We start from the raw sequence: 24,021 nt of genomic DNA on the forward strand, positions 1-24,021 counted from the left end.
ATGGTACAGCTGCCAATCACCATCAGGTTGATATTACACTCAGAGAACCTTATATAAGAAATATAAATGTAAAAATTAATGACAATAATAAAACGAGCGCGTATCTTATTCCTGGAAGTATGATTCGTAAAAATTTCGATATCGTAAAAACATATCCTGATTATGAATATGCAATAAAGGGTACTATCGTAAATGTCACAATTATCGAAAAAAATATTATAACTATAAGTATAGCGGTTAAAATCGATACGTGTGTATCTTCATCGTCCGATAATCATAAATTAAGGTCCAACTCTGGTTTAACTGAGCGTAAAAACTGTGAACGAGAGATTGAGAGTTCATGTTACTCCGAAAATGAAAAACGAAAAAGAATCCAGACCTTCGATTGTGTAAAGGAGACAGAACTATGTCGATGTCAAAGAAGAAAGGAATTTAGAAGTAGATGATTGTAGATACCGCAAAGAGGTCTCAGTGAGGAAGTAATTTAAATCAGATTAATAACAACATATCGTTGACGATGAACTTGGAAACTTCAATCAATCTAGAGGAAGATTGATTGCTTTTTTCATTCAACAATTAATTTTTGCGGCAGATTCCAATTTACAGAATGCCACGGACTGAGTTGACACGTTCAATCTTGTTTTTTTAATTGCCTTTGTCAAACACAGTGTCCCGAACTTTAATCTTTGTCAACGAACGATGGGCGAACCGGAACGGGTTTTAGAGTGGGATGGGACGACTGCGCCGGCACATGACAAGTGACCGGATTAATGCATTTTAAACGAAGAAGGCTTAATTTTGATCTCGGATCCCTTAATTGAGTGGGTTTTTTTGTAAAGGATTTTTAGAAGTCACTTTCGAATTACTTATGTATGAGTCAAGGCTTTCCATGTATTAAAGGGTGCCTTCTTATCGGCTTTGACTAATATCGGACAAGCCCTAAGCTTTTAAGGTTCGCTGAGTGTACAAAGTGCTCCAGAAGTTTAATCTTTGCCAATACTTTAATTCCTTCAATACTTTTAACGGCTTCAAGTAATTTACCCTCTAGAATAAAGTTTACAGTTTTATCGATGCATATCTTTTTTGTTCCAAAGGAGTCAACAACAATGTTACTGCACTAAAGATCTCCAAGAATCTGCATATTCAAATCGAAAGATAAACGAGAATTTATTTCGACTCCATTAGGAGTTTATAGTTTTCGATGCTTGCATACAAAATGCATATTTAAAATTCTGAATAGTTAAACAGAATATCAGAGATGCACTTTAAGACATGCAAGGGATTGTTTTAAATCACAATAACCAAGACGTAATTGATACAGATGATGCGTTGAGTACCAGAAATATAAATTACAAAGCATAATCTATTTATCACATGGGTTGAAGGGTTCCTCAGACTCATGACAAAACCATTTCAAAAACCGATGAAGATAAAAATGAAGTTGAATTACTTATAAACACTGCTTCAGTTTTTGACAAACAATACTTAGTCATTTTATAAGGTATTAGTAATCACAGACTCCAGACACTGCATAATTAAATGACGGGTCTTGATTACTACCTTCTGTGCAGGCTTCAAAAAAACAAGGTTGTTTAATAACATAATTAAACAAGTTACTTGTTCTTGCAAAAAAGATCGGTGCATATTTTTTGCTGCCGTAAAATATAACTTTAATCCTCAGCTTTATATTTTTAAAAAGCATGCATTATCTTTTCAAATCCAACGAATATGTCTTTATCAGTTATTTGTTTTATATAAAATTCCTCTAAAACTGCTGTACCTTCATCATGACTCTCAAAAACTTAATCAACAGAACCCAGCCTTTGTTCAAGTTCAATCTTATCCACAGTTCTATCCGTACCCGAAGGACCGCCTGCCTGTAACATGTTCTCAGTTTAATGATTGACGAGCTCAGTTCCACACGATATCCTTCCCCGCTGAGTGTAGACCTATCGCCAACATTTTAATAAATAACTCTTTGCGTTCACTAATAGCGATAATTCGTTTGCTACAAGCCTTCGATATTAACCATGAAGAATAAACTGACTAGCGGAGGTGCCATAACAGAAAATCGCTGAGAAAGAAGCGCGACAAAATGCGGCGGACGAGGAACGTTACTGTTTTCGCTCTTATACGCCTTCTTTGGAGTCGACCATTTTTTGTAATACCAAAAATCTTTGTCAGATGTCTCAAAGAACCCGTACGCCTCGTTAGTTCACTCGTAATCGTTTTGGTCATACGAATTTGACCTAGAAGAAGGTGCGTGACCTACCTGCCTTATGGTATCTCCACTCGTCTTTTCTTGTTCCGTGATATAAACGAACCGATTTATACACACGCATTGTCAGTTGTTTTAACTTTATAAGAATATATTAATGCGTCAATATTAATTTTATTAAACGCGCGTTGACCTCTCTGTTATTAATTTTATGGTCATAAGTCTTGATTACGTGTTTTTCAACAGGCGAAATTTCTCGATTGAGGTGTCGTTCGGTAATTTCTTTATTATATTAAGGTGGTATGATCGTGGTAGGTCTGTTTTTTAACGAATTTATTTATGCTTGAAATACCTTTTCTGGATCAAAACTTTACCAGTTTTCTTAAAAGTACGATTTACTTGGTAATCAAATAATTTGAATTCTTGTATGGTCTTGTTCGTCTACCTACTCATTCTAACGGCATATTTTCTCTCTCCCAAATCACCATTATTAGACAAAGCATGAGTTCCATCTATCAATTTCATCTGAACTATTCCGAGGAGCGGAAGGTGTATCGATCGACAGTCCTCTATAATTTTTTTCCGATTGGGAACCAGTTCAATCCATGATCGATGAAAAAAAGCCGTGGGTCGGTATCGATTGATCCAGTCTCTATCGAGATTGAGACATCTCGGAACGAGTTCCGATCGCCTGCGCAGGCGCCGCCCTAAGTGATAAGAGATTATCGGCTCATCGTAAATTACTTAATTTCACGGCGACCGGCGCTTGGTTTATCTCTTCCAAAATTTGGAAGCTTTTTAATTTTTTATTGGCAACGTATGTGGTAGAATTTTTGTTATTGAAACAGGTCAATATTTATGTATTATGATTTTTGGATTGGTATCTGAGTAATGCTTATTTACGTTCAATAATATCAATACACTTCAAATAGACATTAGGTTCGACAGCCTTAACATATTCTTATATTTACGGATTCGATAGCACCTAAGGATTATATGACATTTCACATTAGCCTTATTTCTCTTATAACTTAGACCATATACCCCACCCACGCCAGCTATATTATTGTTACCAAAATACTCAACGGAGTTTTAATCACGTTTCGATAAGAGTAATTACTCGGCGCTTTGCTAATGCCTAGTGTCCAAGTAATTGCCTAGGCTGATTGCTAAATGTTTTCATTATGATTGATCAGTGGTTATGATAAATAATTGATTGAGTTGAATCGAGTTCGAAATGTTTTGTTAGAATTATTGGTCCTTTTTACTTGGTGTTTTTGGTCCTTTTATCATTGTTAGATACAACATAAATATATATTGGTAGTGGAATATAGAATTTTCTAATAAAAATATTTATAAAGAATTAAATCGGAAAGCACTTTGTTTAATATGTCCCCTCTGATACCCAACCACCTAATTTATTTTTTTAAATTACATATTAGTATTTTACAATTATATTTACATTTACATATCTATTAATAATGTAGTCATAATTAACATGTCGTGATGCTGTCATTTGCTAATTTTAATAATTATTAATAAGTATGGCTTTAATTAGATACAGGTCGTTAAACTTTGAACTTGTTCGGAGTTTATTATTATGATATGTACCTATATTTTAACTTATTAACAGTATATTTTACAATGCGTCTCAAAATTATCAGGTTTTAATAACATTAATCAGAAGCCAATACCCCCAGGTGACTGTTTGTCAGATTTACTGGCTTCTGAATAACCGTATCGACAACCTTTCAGTATCATACAAAAAAATCGCTCAAAGGAGATCATTCAAGTCTCGAACATTTTGTACCCAAAAATGAAAGTGCCGGCCAGAAGAAAAAAATTGTAGATTCTTGTAGAGGATAATGCCCTGAAGATTTTTTACTATTACAAGAATTGTCTACAATTAACCCCTAGGCTGCTATTTGACTTTGAAAATCCAAAAAATCCCACAATGTTTGGAGCATTACATTACGGCCCCAAACTGAAGAAGGCAGTCGCTGCCTTCAAACGACTTCTGCCCGACCTGGGAAGTCATCAAATGACCCCCCTCTCGCTGTGGGAAAGTCAGACTCGTACTGACTAAAACCCATCATGGGGAAACCAGGGCCGCGGTAATTCTTTTGAACAATCGCGCAGCCTCAATAGGCCTTGTCCCCGCAAAAATGTCGTACGATTCTTGTCGAGGATGCCCTGAAGATTTTTTACTATGATAAGGAACGTCTTTGGTTAACCCTCAGACTGCTATTTGAGTTTATCGTGAATAAAAATCTATACTTGAATGTTACAGCAAATAACGTCCAAAGTATTTTTTTAACTAATTGAACGTCTACCATATATCCCCCCCCCTCCTCCTGCTACACCGAGGAGACTTACTGATTTAAACCCATCATGTTCCTTCCCATTGTACCGGGGCCGCGGTAACTCTTTCGCTCAATCTCGCAGCCCCGGCAGGTTCTGACCCTGGTGGGCCCCACTGGGGTTTGCTGACTGTCTGAGGAGGGCTTGGGTCAACGCTCGCCGCCGACACGGGCCTGTAGTCTCCAAGGCGGCGAAGGGACGATGAGCCTCTCTAAACTCACCGCCCACAGACCGACGTCTACGGTGGCGGAAGTCTTCTCGACACCCGACGCGCGTGGTGTCTTCCACGTCCACCTCAGTGGCTGGGATGAGAGGCGCGAACTCTCAGTTATTCCACCGCCTCCTTCTCTGGCATGCTTCGCAGAAGGAGACGAAGGCATCCCATTCCCCCTCGCCCCTATAGAATTTCGAGTGGCTCATCGTCCCTCCGTCTCTCTCTTGGAAACAAGAGAGTGTCAGCAAACCCCAGGTGACCAAAACCTGCCGTGGCTGCGGGATTATTCGAAAGAGTTACTAGACGTTCGATTTGTTAAAAAATACTGTGGACGTTATTTGCCGCAACATTCAAGTATAGATTTTTATTCACGATAAACTCAAATAGCAGTCTGAGGGTTAACCGAAGACGTTCCTTACAATATAAAAAATCTTCAGGGCATCCTTGACAAGGATAGTACGATATTTTTGCGGGTACAAGGCCTATTGGGGCTGCGGGATTCTTCGAAAGGATTATCGCTGCCCTGGTTTCCCCATGATGGGTTTTAGTCAGTAAGAGTCTGACTTTGTCATGGCGAGAGGGGGGTCATTTGATGACTTCCAAGGTCAAATAGGAGTCGTTTGAAGGCAACGGCCGGCTTCTCCAGTTCGGGGCCGTAATGTAATACTCCAAACATTGTGGGATTTTTTGGTATTTTCAAAGTCAAATAGCAGCCTGGGGGTTAATTGTAGACAATTCTTGTAATAGTAAAAAATCTTCAGGGCATTATTCTCTACAAGAATCTACAATTTTTTTTTTCTGGCCGGCACTTTCAGTTTTGGGTACGAAATGAATGTTCTCCTTTTAAGTTTTCCTCCGAAACTTGTACACCAATTATCACGTCTCTTACCACAGTAATGATCTCACAAGAACACATTTTTTTCACTTAACAGTCAGATAATTGAGTTCCAACTTAACAATGACACTAATTAACTTCCAACCATAATTGGGCGTCACAATATTGACACGAAATTATAGTCGTTCACAACCAATTTAAGTAGACACTTGTTGCTTCTCTAAACGTTAGATATGACGGTTCAACTTATATTGGTAATTTATACTAGTAAGAAAGAGAAGAAATATAAGTAATTTGAAACCGTCAAGCTGTGCACATATGCTTGCATTTCCGGTTTTGTTTCTTACTTAATTACTTCTAAGGGCGCACACTTTAATTAGTGGTTCACAGAAATAGAACTGTGTAATTATTTTGTTTTTAGATTTCAATTGTAAGTAACAGACTGGAAGATTTATTTTCTTAGAATACTTGAAATTGGATTAAATTGACTTAAAGTTTATTATTCATAAAAGTAAAATGTAACAAATTCTATCTATGCGAGAAATACAAGGCCATTTATTTTTATTTTATTTTTTTATTTAAAGTTTATTATTTAGCAAAACAATTAGTTAAGATTAATTGTAATTTAATTCTGTTAATATTGTGATATCTCCATCGTGTATTTTTTATTGTAAATAAGCTGTCTTATACCACATCATAAATTAGCATGTTTAAATCCAAATAAACTGTGCATAAAAACGAACAAATGAAGCACAAAAAAAACTTTTTCAATCAAATACGCCGAAATTTAGAATTGAGCCGTAAATAAAATTTGTTTAAATAAAGGCTATAACTATATCCCGTTTTCATTCGGTTGTTATAATAAATCACATTTTGGGTACTGACTCGGGTTCATAAATAAGTATGCAACATGTCACGGTGGGATTTATTCGCATTTCTTAATGAGAGAAAAGGATTTGCATACAATATTTGATCTCAGCTTTAGTATTTTTTGGTCCTTTTAACCTTTTAGTGAAAGCTGTGTGTAGATATGTACTTTGGCTCTTTATGATCCAATTTTAGACATATATTGGAATAGCCTAGTTTTAAATAAATTATCATGCGATAATGTTTTTAATTAGAATGTATCCAAGTAAAATTGAATAATAAATCTCTAATAATATTATAAAGAGGAAAGAAATGTTGTTTTTTTTTTTGTAAAGGCTCTTTGCATTTTGAAGAATTCTGTTTAATATAGGCTATCATTCGTCCGGATAAGAGAAATAGTTTTCATGGGATACTTATTCCTGACTTTAATGACACAAATAAAAAAAAAACACATATTGTCTTAAGAACCGCAAAATTTTGCAAACAAAAGGAACTTCCTAAACTCAAAAACATGTGTGTGACAATCTCCAATTTCACAAACCTTGTCACCACATGGTGAAAAATTCGCGTTTACTAACAAAAACATGTGTTAACGTGTTAATTAACTTTCTTAGAACTCAACCGAATGGATTTTGAAATACTGCAGTGTGATTTATGTTTCCTACACGTAAGAGACACACGGCAAACTTTTAGTCGGCCGATAGCTTGTTTGGGCTCATTTATTTATTTATGTTATTAGTAATTCCAACAATAAATACACAACTTCATACATGAAAAAAAAACACAACCATGCAATGTATTTCCTCACTTAGGAAAAAATTAGGAATCCACATCATGCGTAGACCATTTAGTTGACAATAACATACCTAATATAAAAATCAAAAAGTGACATAAAAACCAAATACAATTTTTTTAAACCATATACGAACAAGCAGTTATGCAAAATAATCATAAATCAGTATGTAGATGAATAGTAGTAGGTACACATTACAAAGATCGGTTATTTAGCCGGTATCAGAACGACTGAGAACTTTGATTGGAATCAAGATTTTTAAGAAAAAAAATTGCCAACCATTGGGTCAACTGTCGGCCGACTATTTAGTCTCCAGTGTCCGGGTACTCTTAAAGCGTGGTGACACAGAATTAGAAGATTTGACTATTAATATTATCTTAGACAGGTTTATTAGTTAATTAATCAATACTTTGACACGTATTGTGGTTAAATTATTTCTGATTGTAGTTTATTAAATTAATATTGATTGCAGCCTCGGGATTAGTTCGATTGGGGCAATATGTAAGTAATTTTTAATGTTACTGTCTGACTGCTGGCAGTAATTTATTTTGGAGGTTCATGTGTGTGCTTTCAGTTTATTTGACGCTATTCATCTGCCTATCCTTTTCTCGACTATGTTGGAGTCGGCTACAAGTCTAACCGAATGCAGCTGAGTAACAGTTGTAAAATACTGGTATTGGTTAGGAAAAGTCATTTAAATTTAAAAAATATAGTTCAATTAAAAAATCATCATTTTAAACGGCCAAGTTAAAAATAAAAACGAAAGACACTTAACTAACAACAATTTAAAACAACAATTAAAACAACAATTAAAACACAATTAAAACAACAATTAAACAATTAAAACAACAATTTAAAATCGACTCAAACCCAGTAGTGGTTCAAATCACAGTTCTAAACCACTTCCAAGAAAAATATATTATAAAAAAAATAAGAAAATAAACGAGGAACGTTTATGAATAAATCATCAGCGATCATCTTGAGTAACAGCATCCAAAATGGACCATTAAAAAGGGACGAAGATGGGATGTTTATATAAGAGTGAAAGAGATAGAGTGGCTAGTCCTTCAAACCTGTAATTATGCTGTTAAGAATATAATTTCGAGTTGTTAAAGCGATGTATGCGTCACATTACAGAGTTTTATTTTATTTTAACTTTATTAAGACGTTTTTGTGGTCGTTTGCACGGTGTTTGAAACTTGCTGTGAGGTGAAAATATGTTGGGAAATATTGTAGGTACTACTTTTTTTGGGGCTGAAAAAGCTTGATCTCATTTTTTTACGTAAACGTAACCGTTATTAAATTCAAATGCTTGTAAGTATTCAATACTCAAAAGTCTTTAATACTATTTTTAATCCTCTCATCTTTCTGTTCCCTTAACCAGATCAAAGACAATATAGAATTATTAATTAAAAAAGAAACCCACACACACAAATCACTCTGGGCGACCTGTTATATTATAATATAATATCAGCAGCTATTATTATAAAACCTCATTATTCATAGCTCTAAGATAAACATGCATCGTTGCACCAAAGCCTATCAATGCACTCGCCTAATCATATAGATTGGACTATACTCTTAACATCCACTTAATGCATTCATTTTTTTCCACCAATTTAAGATCTTTCAATCAACGAGAACTTCATCAAAACTTAAATGACGGGTATATCTTTATAGTAGTTTTTTTTCAAATTCTCTGAAGTGGTATCAAGTCTTTGCACCGACTACCTGAGATCACACTGTTGCACCACCTTTGATACAGCATAAAAACATCGTTAGTGAACGCTGGGTGTTTTTTGCAACGTCCTAACTAATGATCGTACTAATCGTTTTATGACATTGATGATTTAATGAGAGTAGTTTTTTCTTCCACAATTTTAACGCCTAGAAAAGGAAATTGGGTGTCAAACGAATTTGTTTGATGGTTTTTTGTTACTGTAATTAATATGTCTAGGGAATTTGTTTTTGTCGAACAAAAGTGTTTAAGCAAACTTCCCATGCTTAAACACACTATCTCTCCAATCAGACACAAAACCTATAATTAAACAGAAATATTATTTCCTTTATATTTTATTGACCCGTGAATATTCAAAATGGTGCGCCCGTAAAAAATACCTACGCCGACATTACAAATTCACGTCGTAACGCCTTCATCTCGCCGCACATTCGAATAACAACCAAACTCATAATTTACAGCGAGTCTCATTAGTATACGCTGTTACAAAGTCAGTGCGCGCGCGGCCAAAGACGCCGCCCAACAAAGCCATTGACATTCATATATTAACGCTAAACGTGACCACGAAACCACTAGATACCGAACATCGAAATACTAATTTTACGCCCAATCGACTCGGATAAAAATTAATACATCAATATCAAATGGACTCGGATCGACCTCTCGATTTTGATACAAAAAAGAGTTCGCTCGATACCGCGATCATTCGATATTCGACTGTATCCAAAAAAACATAAAGACAGTTTTCGAATGAAGTTTTTGCGCGCGGTTGCCACAATGTCGTTAGGGTGACCATAGCCGGGTAATGGAATTCGTGGCTCAGTCGATTGGCCTCAAATTCGATCGATGATATTTCTTTTTCTTTCGTTGTAAAGGACACGAATGTCGTTTTCCGCCGGTTCTCATACGATGAAGACATAAAAATTTGGGAAGTCGAGCGGCGCGTCAAAAGGAGACCACATACGTTATATTCGTGGGATTTGGGTATTATTTTCTTGTTGGGTCGTTCGTGTGTCCGCAAAATTGTTGGCCGCTGACGCCTTTCGCATCAACCTATTATTTTTGGGTAAAACGCCCGCCTCGGAGCCGGCAAAGCGTGATCAACAAATCAAATCGTTTGTGCTTTTTTTGTTCAGAACCCGCCGCGTGTTTGTTTTCGTACGTTCGAGATGTGATTATTATGGAAATTTGTTACTTAAGTGCCGCCTCCTCGATGAAGGATAGATTTTAATAAGGATGACTAATATTTTTATGAGTGCAACACTTAATCTTTTAAACCATCCTTAATTTTAACAAGCATACAATGATGTCACCCTATTTTCATTATGAAAAGTAATGATTTAAAAGCATCATCACTTTTTAATTTATGTTATGTTTTAATTTTATACAGTAACGTCCTATTTTTTATTCAATTCAAGTACGGCAATGTGGTTCGTAAAATCCTGCAGTACGTACCTGCGTAAGGTACAGAATTCCTTCACAAAAAGTAGTATATCACCCGCGTTTTACATTGAATGCTTGTCTATGCAAATAAAGCTGTAGCTCCATGTCCAACCTTCCACATTATGTAGGGTGCCCAATTAACAGCGACATATTAGGACATTCCCAATTTAGTCTGTATGAAATCTGTTCCCGCGAAATAGCTCGTAAAACACATCCGGTAGTACATTAATCACTTTATATTCAAAATGGTGTCCACACGGTGACAACTCAATCTTGCTTATTACGGACAAGGTGACTAAGGCCAGGCTAATTTGTGGCCTTTAAAACGATCTATGAAGACGTTATATTTTATGTTTATTGAAATTAGATAGCTTTGCGTTTTTAACGTTCTTTTTTTAAATTAAATTCTATTTAACGTCTTAAGTTTTGGTCTTTTGAGACGGGTATGGTCAATAGATGAATGCCATTTAGATTTTAAATGGTTTTTAAGATATGAAATGTCTTAATCAATTTTGTGTGTCTTGACTCATCCCACACACTTAATTATTATAAATGTGAAAGTTTATTTTATGGGCTTAACGGTTTTAAATAAAATCTAGCACACATGTGTTCCATGATCTGTTTTAGGAATTAGTCCTCTTAAAGAGGTCATTGTTTTTCGAAAATATAGGTCACAAATTGTGCTGTGGGATTGTTTAAAAGAGTTACTGCGGCCCTGGTACATAAAGGGCTTGAGAAGGAACATAGAGGGTTTTAGTCAGTAAGAGTATGACAGTCCCTCACGCTGCTAACCCACAGCGGGATGATGCTTGAAGATTTCCCATTAAAACAGGTCACCAATTGTTCTAGTATAACTTTTGTTTTAAAGCTATTGTTTGTATTGTTTCAGGTTTAGAGTACTTAAGTGCAGCTAGGAGTTTGCACCCAGAACTGCATGCGGGTAGTACGCTCGCTAGCCAGGACTTCCAACTTAGTTTAGAAGGTAAGAAAGTGTTCTTTATTCACCAGATTATCACTTATTCATCTTCTATTCTTCTCCAGTGTTATTTCTAAGTTCTAAAGGGTTAAGAAAACTTGATCCTATAATATCAGATGGATCTTAAAGGGCCGTTTTTTTTTAAGATTTCACCTATTTGGTGGACTAAATGTGTTGAATGTTGCCAATTTGGGGTTGAATTACAATAAGTTGTTGCATATAAAGTAAGTTATAATTTGATAATCATTTTGAAACAATCAACTAGGCCGCAGAATATTTTCTACTTGTCATGCAAAGATGATTATATTGTAAGATAGCATATTAATCTAGAATGTTTACAGAAATTAAATTGCTTTCGCATGAAAATTAGAATATACAACCGCGTCGCCATTAGCCTACCTACACTTTTTAATAATCCGGAAGTAATTTAGCCAACTTAATAATAGTGGAACACTTATAATTTAGTATATCAATCATCTATTTTAACTTTAAATCTTACGAGCCAATTTCCTCTCTTAGTTAATTGACTTATAAAAAGCTTTTGCTAAACACTATGCAGCCACTAAACGGTAATCAAGTAATCCATACTATTAATATTATAAACGCGCAAGTTTGTATGTACCTCTATAGGCCCTCTTCTTTTACGCCAAATTTACTGGATGGGTTTTGATGAAACTTGCCAGTCATGTAGCTTACACATCACTATAACATATAGGGTTTTTGAGTAGTACCGGGATGTAGTAGATACCCTCAGGAAGGGATTGAAACTTCAAGCAGAAGCTAGTATAGATTGGCTTGTCTTCTTAAAATAGATTATTATAGTTCAAATAAATCAGTAGTACTTGACCTACTTTAAAAGCCACAGAACAAAAATCACCACATTATTTCTCATCTCCAGGTTCAAGAATAGCCTCACCAACAAGATTAAGGCTCTCCGGAGGTGCCATAGGTGCCTCAGTGAACAGAAAAAGGGCTGTCTCCTGGAGTCCATATTCTGCCGAGTCATTGGACCTGGCAGCTGTGATCAGGGCGTCTCCAGCAAGCCTGGCTGTGAGAGCACCGTCAGCAGCTTCTACTGGGAGCTATGGACACCTTAGTGCCGGTGAGTTTGAAGATCATTGGCACTGTTTTGGTACTTATTTTGTTTGTAGCTTTTATCTTCGATTTTAAGGGTTATGTTTCCTATTAAAAAAATTGCAACTGTAAGTTTTTGGTTCCGAAAATTGGTTAAACTTTTTTGATCGTTAAACTGAATTACTTAGAAATATTTTTGGGAATTTTTTATTTATCCTTAGAACTTAAATAAAATTGAATTACCTACTCACGCAGTGATCACTTAAAAGCGATCCCACTCCAAGAAATTGAGATTTTTCATATGGTATATAGTAGTACTTTCATGTGGTATATAGTACATATGGATTGTTCACAAGTTTTCATTTCCCCTTTCATATATTTTCAGGAGCAATATCCCCCGCCCTCTCGCTTTCGCACGCGTCTCTTGCGCAGCAGTTGTTGGCTCGAGGGGGCGTGGTGGGGGGCAGTGGGGTGCTAGCGGGAGGGGTCTTGATGGACCCGGCCCACCAGCAAGCAGCGGCAGCCGCGGCCCATCATGCGGCTCATGCTCATCTCGTAGCGGGGATACATAGGTAAGAGATGGTGAAGGATTGGTTATGAATTGTAGCTGGGTCAGATTAGGTAAGATTGTGGTAGGTGAGGTGGTGATAGGTGTTTTGAGTACCTAATGTTAACTTAATTCATTTGTCATCATAAAATTCAAATCAGTCAAATAATTTATTTCATTCAGGCCTTTACATGCCCCTATGAACGTCAAAAAATAAATAATTTTGATTCTAGTTGCCCATTCCAAAAGTAGCATCCTATGGAGAAGAACGAGCAAGAAACTCAAGAAAAATGGTTACTCTTTTTAAAAATATATGGTATTACAGTTTCAGATCATGTAGAATCACAAAAAAAAATATGAGAATAAAATATAAAAGTTCGGTGAAGACCTACAGCAGTTGGTTCGGTGAAGACCATGTATAGTTACTTGGCACTTAAATAGGCAACATATTAGCAAAAACGCGTGCCAATTTTTTGCTCCATTACTTCACAAAACAAGGACAAACTAACAAACACTTTCAAATCTATATTACTATCGATACTCCTATGCCAGTAGCGATTATTCGCATCGATGATCACTTTGACCTTTTATGTCGTCAGAATTTGAGATACCGGTATGCCTATGATCTTATCTCTACTGGTTAAACCATTTTCTGGACCTCAGCTTTGAAAAATATTTTTGCTATGCTAAGAATTTCTTGAATATATGAGTAAGCTAGAAAATTGCTTCGTGATGTCAATGTATTGGAATTTATCGAACCCCGATTTGGTTGATTAATGATTAAAGGTACCGACTGTGGTATAGTTCATGTGCCTAGTTGTTATCTGAACATTATGACTAACTACAGCTACTTTGGTTGTTTAGATTGTATTGTAATAAAGTTGTTTTAATTATCTACTGGCGATATTATCTGTAGTTCAAGTTTTGAGTTTAGTATTTTGACTATTCTTAGAGTAAAATAATTAACATATAATTTTTTTACCAATTTCCATTTTCATTATCTGACAGTTCTATTTAAATTCACACAGCAAATATTTTTTAGACAGTTACAACAACTTATGAATACTAAAACACAATAAACAAGTTGTGAAATTAGTCATACATAAATAAATATTAAACAGGTAAATTCTACCTGTTTTTATTTGTTACTACAATCTTTCGATACCTATTTTGGACACGAGTTAATTATAATTCGTAATCTAAGAATTTTAAATGCGCAATGTACATAAATCAAAGTATGTAAAGTATGTAATGGTTTTTTCTTACATCAGTTTCATCTATTGCATCTTTTTCTACCAAAAAATATGAATCATCTGATTTCCAAATATTTAATGCACGTCAAGGAAAAATCTCAATGCGTCTTTGATAGTAGTATAAAGATTACGTTTACCTTCAGATCGCACATATCATCACCGACGCAACTCCTGATGGGTGCTCCAGTAGACGTGAGACCAGGGTTGACCTTGGATGGAACACCACCTCAGCATCTGCAGCAGTCTCCGCAGCAGCCTGAGGTCACTAGTGTCATGGAGGCTGACAGGTTAGGATCGAAAAACCAATTTTTTTTCATCATCATCATATCAGTCAATTGCCGTCTATTGCTGAACGTAAGCCTCCCCCAACAAACAGTAGTGCCAATTTTCTTCTTGTTCTGTTAAATTTACAATTAAACTATAAGTACTAACAGATTGCACAATTCGTCATGATTGCGTGAAATCGGTAATTTTACTCTGCTTAACATTAACGTTCACTAAGTACCTACCATGTATCAATAATTACAAGAATGACTAACTTAATTTGGTATCTTGTACATTAGTCATCCGTTACAAAACGAACCTATAATAGTTAAAATCAAGAGGTTCTAGAAAGTCCTTCTAGAACAAGAAGACTATGGTCTTATTCATGATGTTAAATTTTCTGTCAACAGTGCATCAGGAATGACGCAGCGCAAATCCCCTCAGATCCTGATGGGTCATAGAGACAACCATCTCAGCAACAAGCCCTTATCAGCAGCCGCTGAGAGCACGGTCCATGATGGACTGGATTCCAAGGACGAGCCAGGAGATTTTATTGAAACCAACTGCCATTGGGTACGTATCAACATGGTTTAATTCAGTTTAGATTATTATAAATCGAGGAAGCTGACTCAATTGCCTCAAACGGAAAACTGGCCAGTCCCAGTACCTATGTAATGTGTCCTGCTCTACTTCGTCTTCAAGATTTCACTTGTCTCCATAAATCTCAAAAAGTACCGCTAATTGAAATTGAAAGCATCAGTTTCGGAGATGTCGTAATTTTCGCTGGTATCGAGCACAAACATTTTTGATTTTACGTGTCATCTAAAATCTAATCCATTGCCATTATTTCCAGGTGGATTGCAAACTAGAGTTCCCAACTCAGGATGACCTAGTGAAACATATCAACACAGACCACATACACGCCAGTAAAAAGGCGTTTGTATGCCGATGGGTGGGCTGCTCCAGGGATGAAAAGCCTTTCAAAGCTCAGTACATGCTGGTTGTGCATATGCGAAGACATACGGGAGAGAAACCTCATAAGTGTACGGTGAGTAGAGTATTAGTATTATTTTTTGAAACTAGAAATTTTTAGAAACCAGGTCCATACTACCTACTGGTGGAGTGTTGGTCCTTCAAACCGCCTATGAAAGGACCAGTTTTGTGTCATTCCCTTATTTTATAAACCTTGTCAAATATTCGTTTTAACTGTAATTCTTATATTTCTCCACAGTTCGAAGGCTGCTGCAAAGCTTACTCTCGTCTAGAGAACCTGAAGACACATCTTCGAAGTCACACGGGAGAGAAACCATACACCTGCGAGTACCCTGGATGTGCGAAGGCATTTTCAAATGCCAGTGACAGAGCTAAACATCAGAACCGAACGCATAGCAATGAGGTAAGTACCATCTTCGCTATGAATAGGTTAATAGGGGCAAGCCCTAAATAAAGTCTGGTCCTTCAACTTTGCATTTCTAAAGTTGGTAATTTGGCCTTGCATTCAGTTACTTTCGATAAGTTGAGCTACGTAATTGCATTATTATCATTATAACGATACCATGTGAGAATGATCAGGGTATTAACCTTCATATGTGTTTTCAGAAACCATACGTCTGCAAAGCGCCAGGTTGCACCAAGAGGTACACGGACCCCTCATCGTTACGGAAACATGTGAAGACAGTGCATGGAGCTGAATTTTACGCCAGTAAGAAACATAAAGGTAAATACCTACGTTGTTTTCTATCTATAATACTATCTTTGTAAGTCCCAGATTTTTTTAGGACTATGCCACAGATTTTCCAGCTTTCAAAACACCAAATCTAGCTATATGGTGCTCATTCCAAAATCAAAGAGACCAGTCCCAATAGGTAACAGTCTTCTACTTTACTCTTTCATCATTTTTCATTACCATCTATCTTCACTCCAGGTTGCAGCCGCGGCGACGATTCAGCAGAATCAGGTGGTGGTGGAGCTGGTTCCTCCCCTCGTTCCGAAGAAGGTGGAGTGCCTGTTGGTATCCGAGGACATACGTCATCAGCTTCTGTCAAGAGCGAGAGTCCAGCGTCACCTATTCCGCATGGATTGCATACTCCTGCTCATCAGGTAATTGGCAAATCTTTATTGACTTCCAAACAGTTTCCTGAATTTTTACCCGACTGCTTAAAAGAGTTACCTATGTTTTGCAAAAAAGTTTGTTGGTTTTGAAAAGGCACAGGCCCTTCTGACTTACATTTTTTTTATTAGACTTTTTTAAGGATTGGGATATCTATCGTAAATCCTAGACCCAATTAATCCCTGAAAAGGATTTGATTATTATTAAATAGTTGTCTTGTTTCATTCATCAGCTATCAGCGCAGTGTGGTGGAGAGCTGGACTTCGGAGGATCAGCTCTTGGAGGATTTGGTGATGAAAATGGAGCGCCTTACTTCAGATTAGATGGAGAGGTAAGTTCTGACAACCAATTCATAATCTTTGAATCTCGGAATCGACGGTTCTACTGTGAAACCCTGCACGATGTACATGGATGATCTCATTATGAGGATGAGTTATCACAGATACAAATACTCAACTTAAAAATTGATATCAAATCAACGTTTAAAAAGAGCTCAGCTCATTAATATTATTAGGTACTTCATCATAAATACAGAGCGTCAAAGTCAAATAATTTCATTATTGCCTTTAAGCTTATGTATCTCAAAAATATATATAAGTTTCAGTGGTTAATTCCAAATTAGCTTCCTATGGAGGGGAAATGGCAGGAATCTCCATGTCATCCAAGCGCATACTACTATCTTGTGCAGTTTGACATAGCAGAACATTCTGTCTAATATTTGAACATCATCACTTTGTTCCCATTAAAAAGCAATTCCCTCTTTCCCCAGGTTGAACAAGAAGTAGTAGGAGAAGTAGGACAACTACCCCTGATGCTTCGCGCCATGGTGGCCATCGGAGAGCCGCGCGCGCACCACCACGCGCCGCGCTTCGGAAACAAGATGGCCGTCGCGAGGCTCATGCCGCCTCCACACCCTGATATCGGTCCTGGTTAGTATATACAAGGCTTTTGTGTATGAAACCATTATTTCTGATACTCTTACTATTTTTGAAATGTTTCTTGACAAAATTTTTGAAATGAAATTGACGCGATTGAGGGACCCTTTTTGAATAGCCATTTAAGTTTGGTCTTTTCGTTTGGTTTTGGTATTCATACAAAGGCACATTGTGTTTGTTTTACTATAAGTAACTTAATAGAACTTACAATAATCTAGCTTTCTCCAGGAGCTTAACCCGCATCCTGTGGGAACTACGTTAAGAAGCCAGATTAAAAGTAGTATATAGCCTTATTCATTTATTCAGGCAAACCAACAACATATTTACAAAACAAGTATAGTTGCTTAGTTCCATAGCCTTTGATAATATAATGGGCTATCTTACATTGAAATTAGTTTTATGCTGGCTACTCTTCTATGGATTTATGTACGTAATATCTAAAGATTCGAATGTCCGTCACCAGGAGTCCAAGGAAGAACAGAGCTTGGCAGCACCAGCGTAGCAGTGGAGCTGAAGACAGGAGTTCCTAACACCAGGCGGGATTCCGGCATCTCATCAGGCAGCAGTCTGTATAGTGCAAGGTAAGTTATTTCATTTATGAAAGCAGGTTTACCAAAACCAGTTGAAGTAAAGAATTCTTGGATCAAGAACATATTGCAAGATTTATAATCCTCAGAACTGTGGGGATCATCAATTGCTTCTATTAGATCTTTTATTAGATCTTTAGTTGGTTCCTTTGCTCGTTTGCTTGGCTCTGGTATGTGAAATCGGTTTGGGACTGCCAAAAAGATCGGTTTGGGATGGTCAACACAATTCGTTATTTTTTCACTTATCGAATTTGGTTTTTACATTGATTTTTACATGTAATAAATATTATAATTAATATAATTATAATACATATCTTATTCTTCTTATCCTTCAGATCATCAGACATATCCCGCAAGAGTAGTCAAGCATCAGTGGTGTCTGGTGCCGTAGCGACTACCACGGGCATCGCCGCGCCGCAGCGGATAGTCTCGCAGCATACCACCGTGTATGATCAGCTCTCGCCTGACAGTAGTAGAAGGTAAGACTATAGATATTCATTCTTTATTTATGGGGCAAATGATGAAAATCTTTTTTTCTTCTTCTATTTAGGGATATAAAAGTAGGGAGAACCAGTCAGGTCAGACATTTGACAAGTTTTATAAGGGATAATTGATTAATATTCTCTTATCTCCTAATATTTTAAGCTAGATAAAACTCTCTTTTTGTAATATAGTCAGAAGACAGAATAGTATTTGATCAGAATAGTATGTTTGTTTTGTCGTTAGTTTTATTTGTTTTGTTTTGTTGCTTTTGCGTCGTTTGCGTAAATAAATGGTTTTTCTTTCTTCTTTCTTTCTTTCTTCTTTCTCTCTCTCTCTTACCCAACTATGGCACACCTGTCCCAAAAAATTACAACTCACACTGTCCTTTGTGTTTCAGATCTAGTCAAGTATCGTGTGTGGGTTACGCGCCGGCGCCGTCGTCAGCGCTCGCCGCTGTGCAAGCCGTCAGAACCTCACAGGGCAATCAGGTATAGTGACTCTCTACTTTACTAGTACTATTATGGATTACTAAGATACGAGGCTTACCCATAAGGTTTCCTGCCGTATCCCGAAAAAGGAACTTATATAGTTTCCTCCTCAATAATTATGGTATTTCCATTCAGTCCTGTAACCTGGAAGAACATCCAAATATATATTGTTACCAGCTGTTCAAGCAGTTTTTTGCGGCTTTAAGGAAAATTCTTCCCGCACCTGGTCAAGAATTAGCCTTATCCTTTCTTTGGCTCATACCGAATTAGATTATATTTGGTAAATAACGAATTAACTCAACCCATGTTCCTCAATTTCCAGGCTGTACTCCTCCGAGGAGTGACCTGTTCAGAAGTCAGGGCTGAGGAGTTGGCGCTGGAGCTGGACCCCAACGTTCAGGTGAAGGAAGAGGCGAGGAGACTCTCCGAGCAGTCCAACTTGAGCGATCAGGCTCAGTACCAGCAGTACCCTTGTGGGACTGATGATGTGGTAAGTTATATCTTGAGTTTATAGTTTTTTTCTCTAATGTAAACTGTCCCATTGTAATCTGACAATTTATTCAACAGTGAGCTATTCTATTGTTTGGCTTTATTGTTTGGTTTTGTATTTAAGAGTCCAGTATCCTTGGGCGCTGTTCGGTAATCGGTGATGAGGATAAAATAAACATGAAATGTTAATAATAATGTGTCAGTTCACACCATTTACAAATGTCAAATATGTTGTTTCACAGATGAGCTTAGCAGATTTAATTTAATCAATACAACACACATAACAATATACTTATTTGTTTCCTCTTTTTCTAGGGCGATGCTCCATTCCCGTTCAAGACAGAAGATGACCAGGAGACGGTGACGTACAAGGAGTCTCGCTCCAACTCCACCAACACCGTGGTCATCACCACCGCACAGGTCCACCACCCCAACCAGGAGGTCAATCTGGAACAGGTAAGGATCCACTAGTTCATTGCTCAATACATCAGAATTGATATATTGAGCATCAAGACCATCCTCAATGTTCTAGAACTTTTAAATTTGTTAATAAAATATTTTCTCCATTCCAGGTTGCCGAAGGAGAAATGGTGGAGAACAAGCTGGTAATACCAGATGAAATGATGCAATATCTTAACCAATCAATATTGGCAACGGAATCGGTAAAACCAGCTAAGACTGACTCCACCAACCAACCTGAGCCGGAAACCTCTAAAGACAAGGAAAGTTCTACCAAAGACAATGCAAATAGTGACGTCCAAGACACGAACAATTCCAGTGACAAAATCAGTGACGTAGCCACCAGTGACGATTCTCTACTTAAAAACTTAGGTGCCATAGGAAGTGATCTCAACATAAGTGATATTCCAGTCGATTTAAGATCTTTAGACGTTAGTATGTCGGGCAACAGCGGTTCTTTACTCAACTCCAAGTCGCCGGACGATAAAGCTACTCCGCTACAGGAACAAGTCATCCAAGAAGTTGTCACAGAGAAATGTGAGAAAGAGTACACTAAACCGCCGTCAAGCAACGTGTCGACGAATCCTTTGCAGTCGTTGCAGACAATGACGGCGAATCAAACGGAACAGACAAACAGAATGCGACCAAATCCTTTACCTCAGAAACAGAACACAATGAGTCCTAAAACTGTAGTCATGAGTCAAAATGTCTTAAGTCCACAGAATTTACCGCATAGCATGCTCAGTCCGCAGAGTCTTCCTCACAGTGCTATGAGTCCTCAGAGTGTGATGAGTCCTCATAACGTGCCTCACAGTGTGATGAGTCCTCCCAGCGTCTACAATGTTATGAGCCCTCAGAGTGTGATGAGCGTCATGTCTCCTCAACACAACGCGATGAGTCCACAAAGCATGCAAAGCTTAATGAGTCCTCAAATGCCTAACCAGATGATGATGAGTCCAAGACACAACAACATCGGAAGTCCAATGTCCCAAAACATGGCTAGTCCAATGGTAAATATGGCTAGCCCAATGGGTCAAAACATCGCCAGTCCACATAGCCATGGTATGCCAAGCCCGATGCATCCAGGCCTTCAAAGTCCTATGGGACCAGGTATGACTAGTCCCATGGTTCAAAACATGTCGAACATGTCAATGAATGCACAGGTGCAGAATCAAAATCAAATGATGAATATGAATATGAACCAGGGTCCTCAAATGGGAGTAAATCCAAATTACATTAACAATAGAAATTGTAATGCTAAAGTGCCGAATAGAAACAACATGAACCAGTATCATAATCAGAGTTATAACCAAGCTCCGCCTTACCCAGTGCAGAATCAAAACGTGATGAGGAGTCAAAACATGCAGCAGTACCAAATGATGCAGCAATATAACCAGAGCCAGATGCCCATGCATCAAATGGGTAATCAGAACATGGTTTATAACAACCAGATGAACTATCAACCCGTGAGTTATCCGAACCAAAGCAATCAGATGCATCCACTACAAATGTCGAGATCGTCAATGATGAGTGTAGACAACAGTGGGAATATGAGTCGAGGGACGATGAACAATTATTGCGAGCAGCAGAACCAATGCCCGCCAATACAGAACCCTCAATACACCCAGAATATGCAGTATCCTCAGCCACCGCCATACAACTCGGTTGTGAACGCTGCTAATGTAATGGGCCCACCTCCTCCCAAAAACAACCATCAGTACAACCAAACGATGTTAAACAACAACCAATATTACAACCACCAGAGGCCGTACAATCAGTGGGACTACCCAGGAAACCAGTTCAACAAGCACAACATGCAGAAGTCGGTTCAGAATTCCCTAAACATGTCCACTGGGAGTCAGAAGCCAATAAACGGGGCGAGGGTGCCGATAAACCAGAATCAAATGAAAGGTGAACAGCAAACGGACTGCAGTATGAATAGTTTGCGAAGTCAGAATAATCCTACGAGCGAAGTTCAAGTGTGGGATATCTCGCAATCACAGATCGAAGCTACCAATGGAAGGAAGAAGAATCCTAATGGCAATAATACTATGAGACAAGACACATATCAAAGAACATTGGAGTACGTTGAGAGTTGTGAAAACTGGAAGAGTTCGGAGATGGTGTCGAGTAGTACTCACCCACTGCAGGGAGGCGACAACATGGTTGTGAATGACCTGCAGACCTCGCTATCTTCGTTTTATGAAGAGAATCAGTACCTCCAGATGATACAATAGTCCAATTAGATTTTTTAGGTCCAGGGAACATTTTAGGAGATTGAACTTTAGTCAATATGGAGTCGTTTTACGAAACATGAACACTATTTTAGTTAAGTTTTTTAATGGCAGTTAGTGTATATTAACTTTGATTAAAATAAGTAGTTTTAAGATCTGTTAAATGGTGCACAAGAAACTAAAGGTTGTAAATGAACTTTTCTCATGCAGAGACTGACTAATGTTATTATAAATTTTAAGGTCTGATTCGTTTTTGGCAAGTTTTTTACAGTATCAAAGTATGGAGGAAGTGATTTTCTGGTAGATTTAATATAGGCTTATTGATCAAAGTACACACAAGAAGTCTGTAATTTACTATAACACTATTATTGACTATTATTTTGTTAATCACATAACGCATTTTTTTAATCTTTTTAAAAGTCGTAAATACCTCAAAAGTAACTTTTGATAAATGGTTGATAAGTCTAGGGATTAAAAACGATAAGACATTTTTATATAAAAAGTACACTAGATCTAAAAATACATTTGTTAAAAAGACAACGTTTTTGCAAGATTGTACATAATCTGTTTTACAAAGTCTTCCAAATAGATTCTAGAACAATAATTTAATGTTTCAATGCATTTACATATACTTGTTTATGTAAATTTTAATTATAAGTGCCTTTCAAATGTACATAAGCTACATTGTACATACATTTACAAGGTAATAAGTGCCTTATGAGGAATTAATTAGAACTATTATTGTTAATAATGATTAATCTTTAAAATTAATTATACATTGAGATCTGTAGTTTGTACGGCTTGGTGTATGACCCAATAGTTTATAATTTTAATTTTTAGGGTACATTCTGGCTTTAAGAGTAACTGTTAATAATGTTCATATTAACTGTTAACTTTCATTAAATGTTTTTTGATAGAAATAAGCAGTGAAAAAGACAGTCACACATTTCGTGTTTTTTTTGTTAACGGCGACTTTTTTGCGTTAAATGACAAGTCATACCCAAGCCTTAAAGATCTCCAAACAACGAGTGATCTATGAGATTATTAAGTAGAATTAAATAATTATAAAAAAAACTTTGTACAAAATAATCGCCTTTTCTAGAATTTTTACATAGTTGTTGAATCTTTAATGTAATTAAGTAAGTAACAATTAAATGTAATTTAGTTTATATTTTTAATTTACTTAAAGCAATATGAATATGAATCATTGTTTTAATGACATTGAGTCTCCTACTATAATGAGATTACTAGTTAATAGGTACTTGTTAATGATTATTTAACGCACAAGATGTATGTAGGAAGAACTGTGTATGTCTAATAAATTATTTGTTTTTATGTTTGTTCATGAACAAACTGTACATCTGTGACGATATTTTAATGAAACTATTAAATAAAATTTTCTTATTATGAAAGTATTGGGGTGATTTTATTTATGATATGCCTGTTATATTTTTCTTTTCACATAGGCCGGAGTCGGCTCCGATCGGCTGCGTGAGATGCAATCGGAGCCAAACGTCTGCGTGACCGAGAAAAAGTAAGCGATCGGAGCCGGCCGGCTCCTCTTATTATTTCACACCGAGCGCCTTCGAGCATTCTTGATGTCAAAAGCAGTGCACATGCAAAAATAAACCCCACAAATACTAAGTACTTTAT

General features: G+C 36.9%; 1 protein-coding gene across 7 annotated transcripts in view; it reads left to right on the forward strand.

Annotated features, from left to right (window-relative positions):
- Positions 1 to 23,783, forward strand: part of LOC110373905 (zinc finger protein GLI4) — a 111,307-nt gene extending 87,524 nt beyond the window's left edge. For 4 of the 7 annotated variants that reach the window (XM_064041824.1, XM_064041825.1, XM_049849446.2 and 1 more), the window contains 17 exons: positions 11,359 to 11,451; positions 12,344 to 12,577; positions 12,905 to 13,091; positions 14,463 to 14,606; positions 14,994 to 15,156; positions 15,437 to 15,631; positions 15,815 to 15,979; positions 16,183 to 16,300; positions 16,508 to 16,683; positions 16,905 to 17,024; positions 17,463 to 17,622; positions 18,092 to 18,209; positions 18,551 to 18,694; positions 19,096 to 19,186; positions 19,509 to 19,676; positions 19,991 to 20,131; positions 20,248 to 23,783. In XM_064041824.1, coding sequence (XP_063897894.1) covers positions 11,359 to 11,451; positions 12,344 to 12,577; positions 12,905 to 13,091; positions 14,463 to 14,606; positions 14,994 to 15,156; positions 15,437 to 15,631; positions 15,815 to 15,979; positions 16,183 to 16,300; positions 16,508 to 16,683; positions 16,905 to 17,024; positions 17,463 to 17,622; positions 18,092 to 18,209; positions 18,551 to 18,694; positions 19,096 to 19,186; positions 19,509 to 19,676; positions 19,991 to 20,131; positions 20,248 to 22,371 — 4,541 coding nt within the window. In that variant the 3' untranslated portion in view covers positions 22,372 to 23,783. The remainder of the gene's footprint in view (positions 1 to 11,358; positions 11,452 to 12,343; positions 12,578 to 12,904; positions 13,092 to 14,462; positions 14,607 to 14,993; positions 15,157 to 15,436; positions 15,632 to 15,814; positions 15,980 to 16,182; positions 16,301 to 16,507; positions 16,684 to 16,904; positions 17,025 to 17,462; positions 17,623 to 18,091; positions 18,210 to 18,550; positions 18,695 to 19,095; positions 19,187 to 19,508; positions 19,677 to 19,990; positions 20,132 to 20,247) is intronic. The other 3 variants (XM_064041828.1, XM_064041827.1, XM_064041829.1) reach the window with 3 other exon arrangements.
- Positions 23,784 to 24,021: the final 238 nt, after the last annotated feature.

The sequence above is a fragment of the Helicoverpa armigera genome, chromosome 26 (assembly GCF_030705265.1).
Source record: "Helicoverpa armigera isolate CAAS_96S chromosome 26, ASM3070526v1, whole genome shotgun sequence".
Taxonomy (NCBI): Eukaryota; Metazoa; Arthropoda; class Insecta; order Lepidoptera; family Noctuidae; genus Helicoverpa; species Helicoverpa armigera.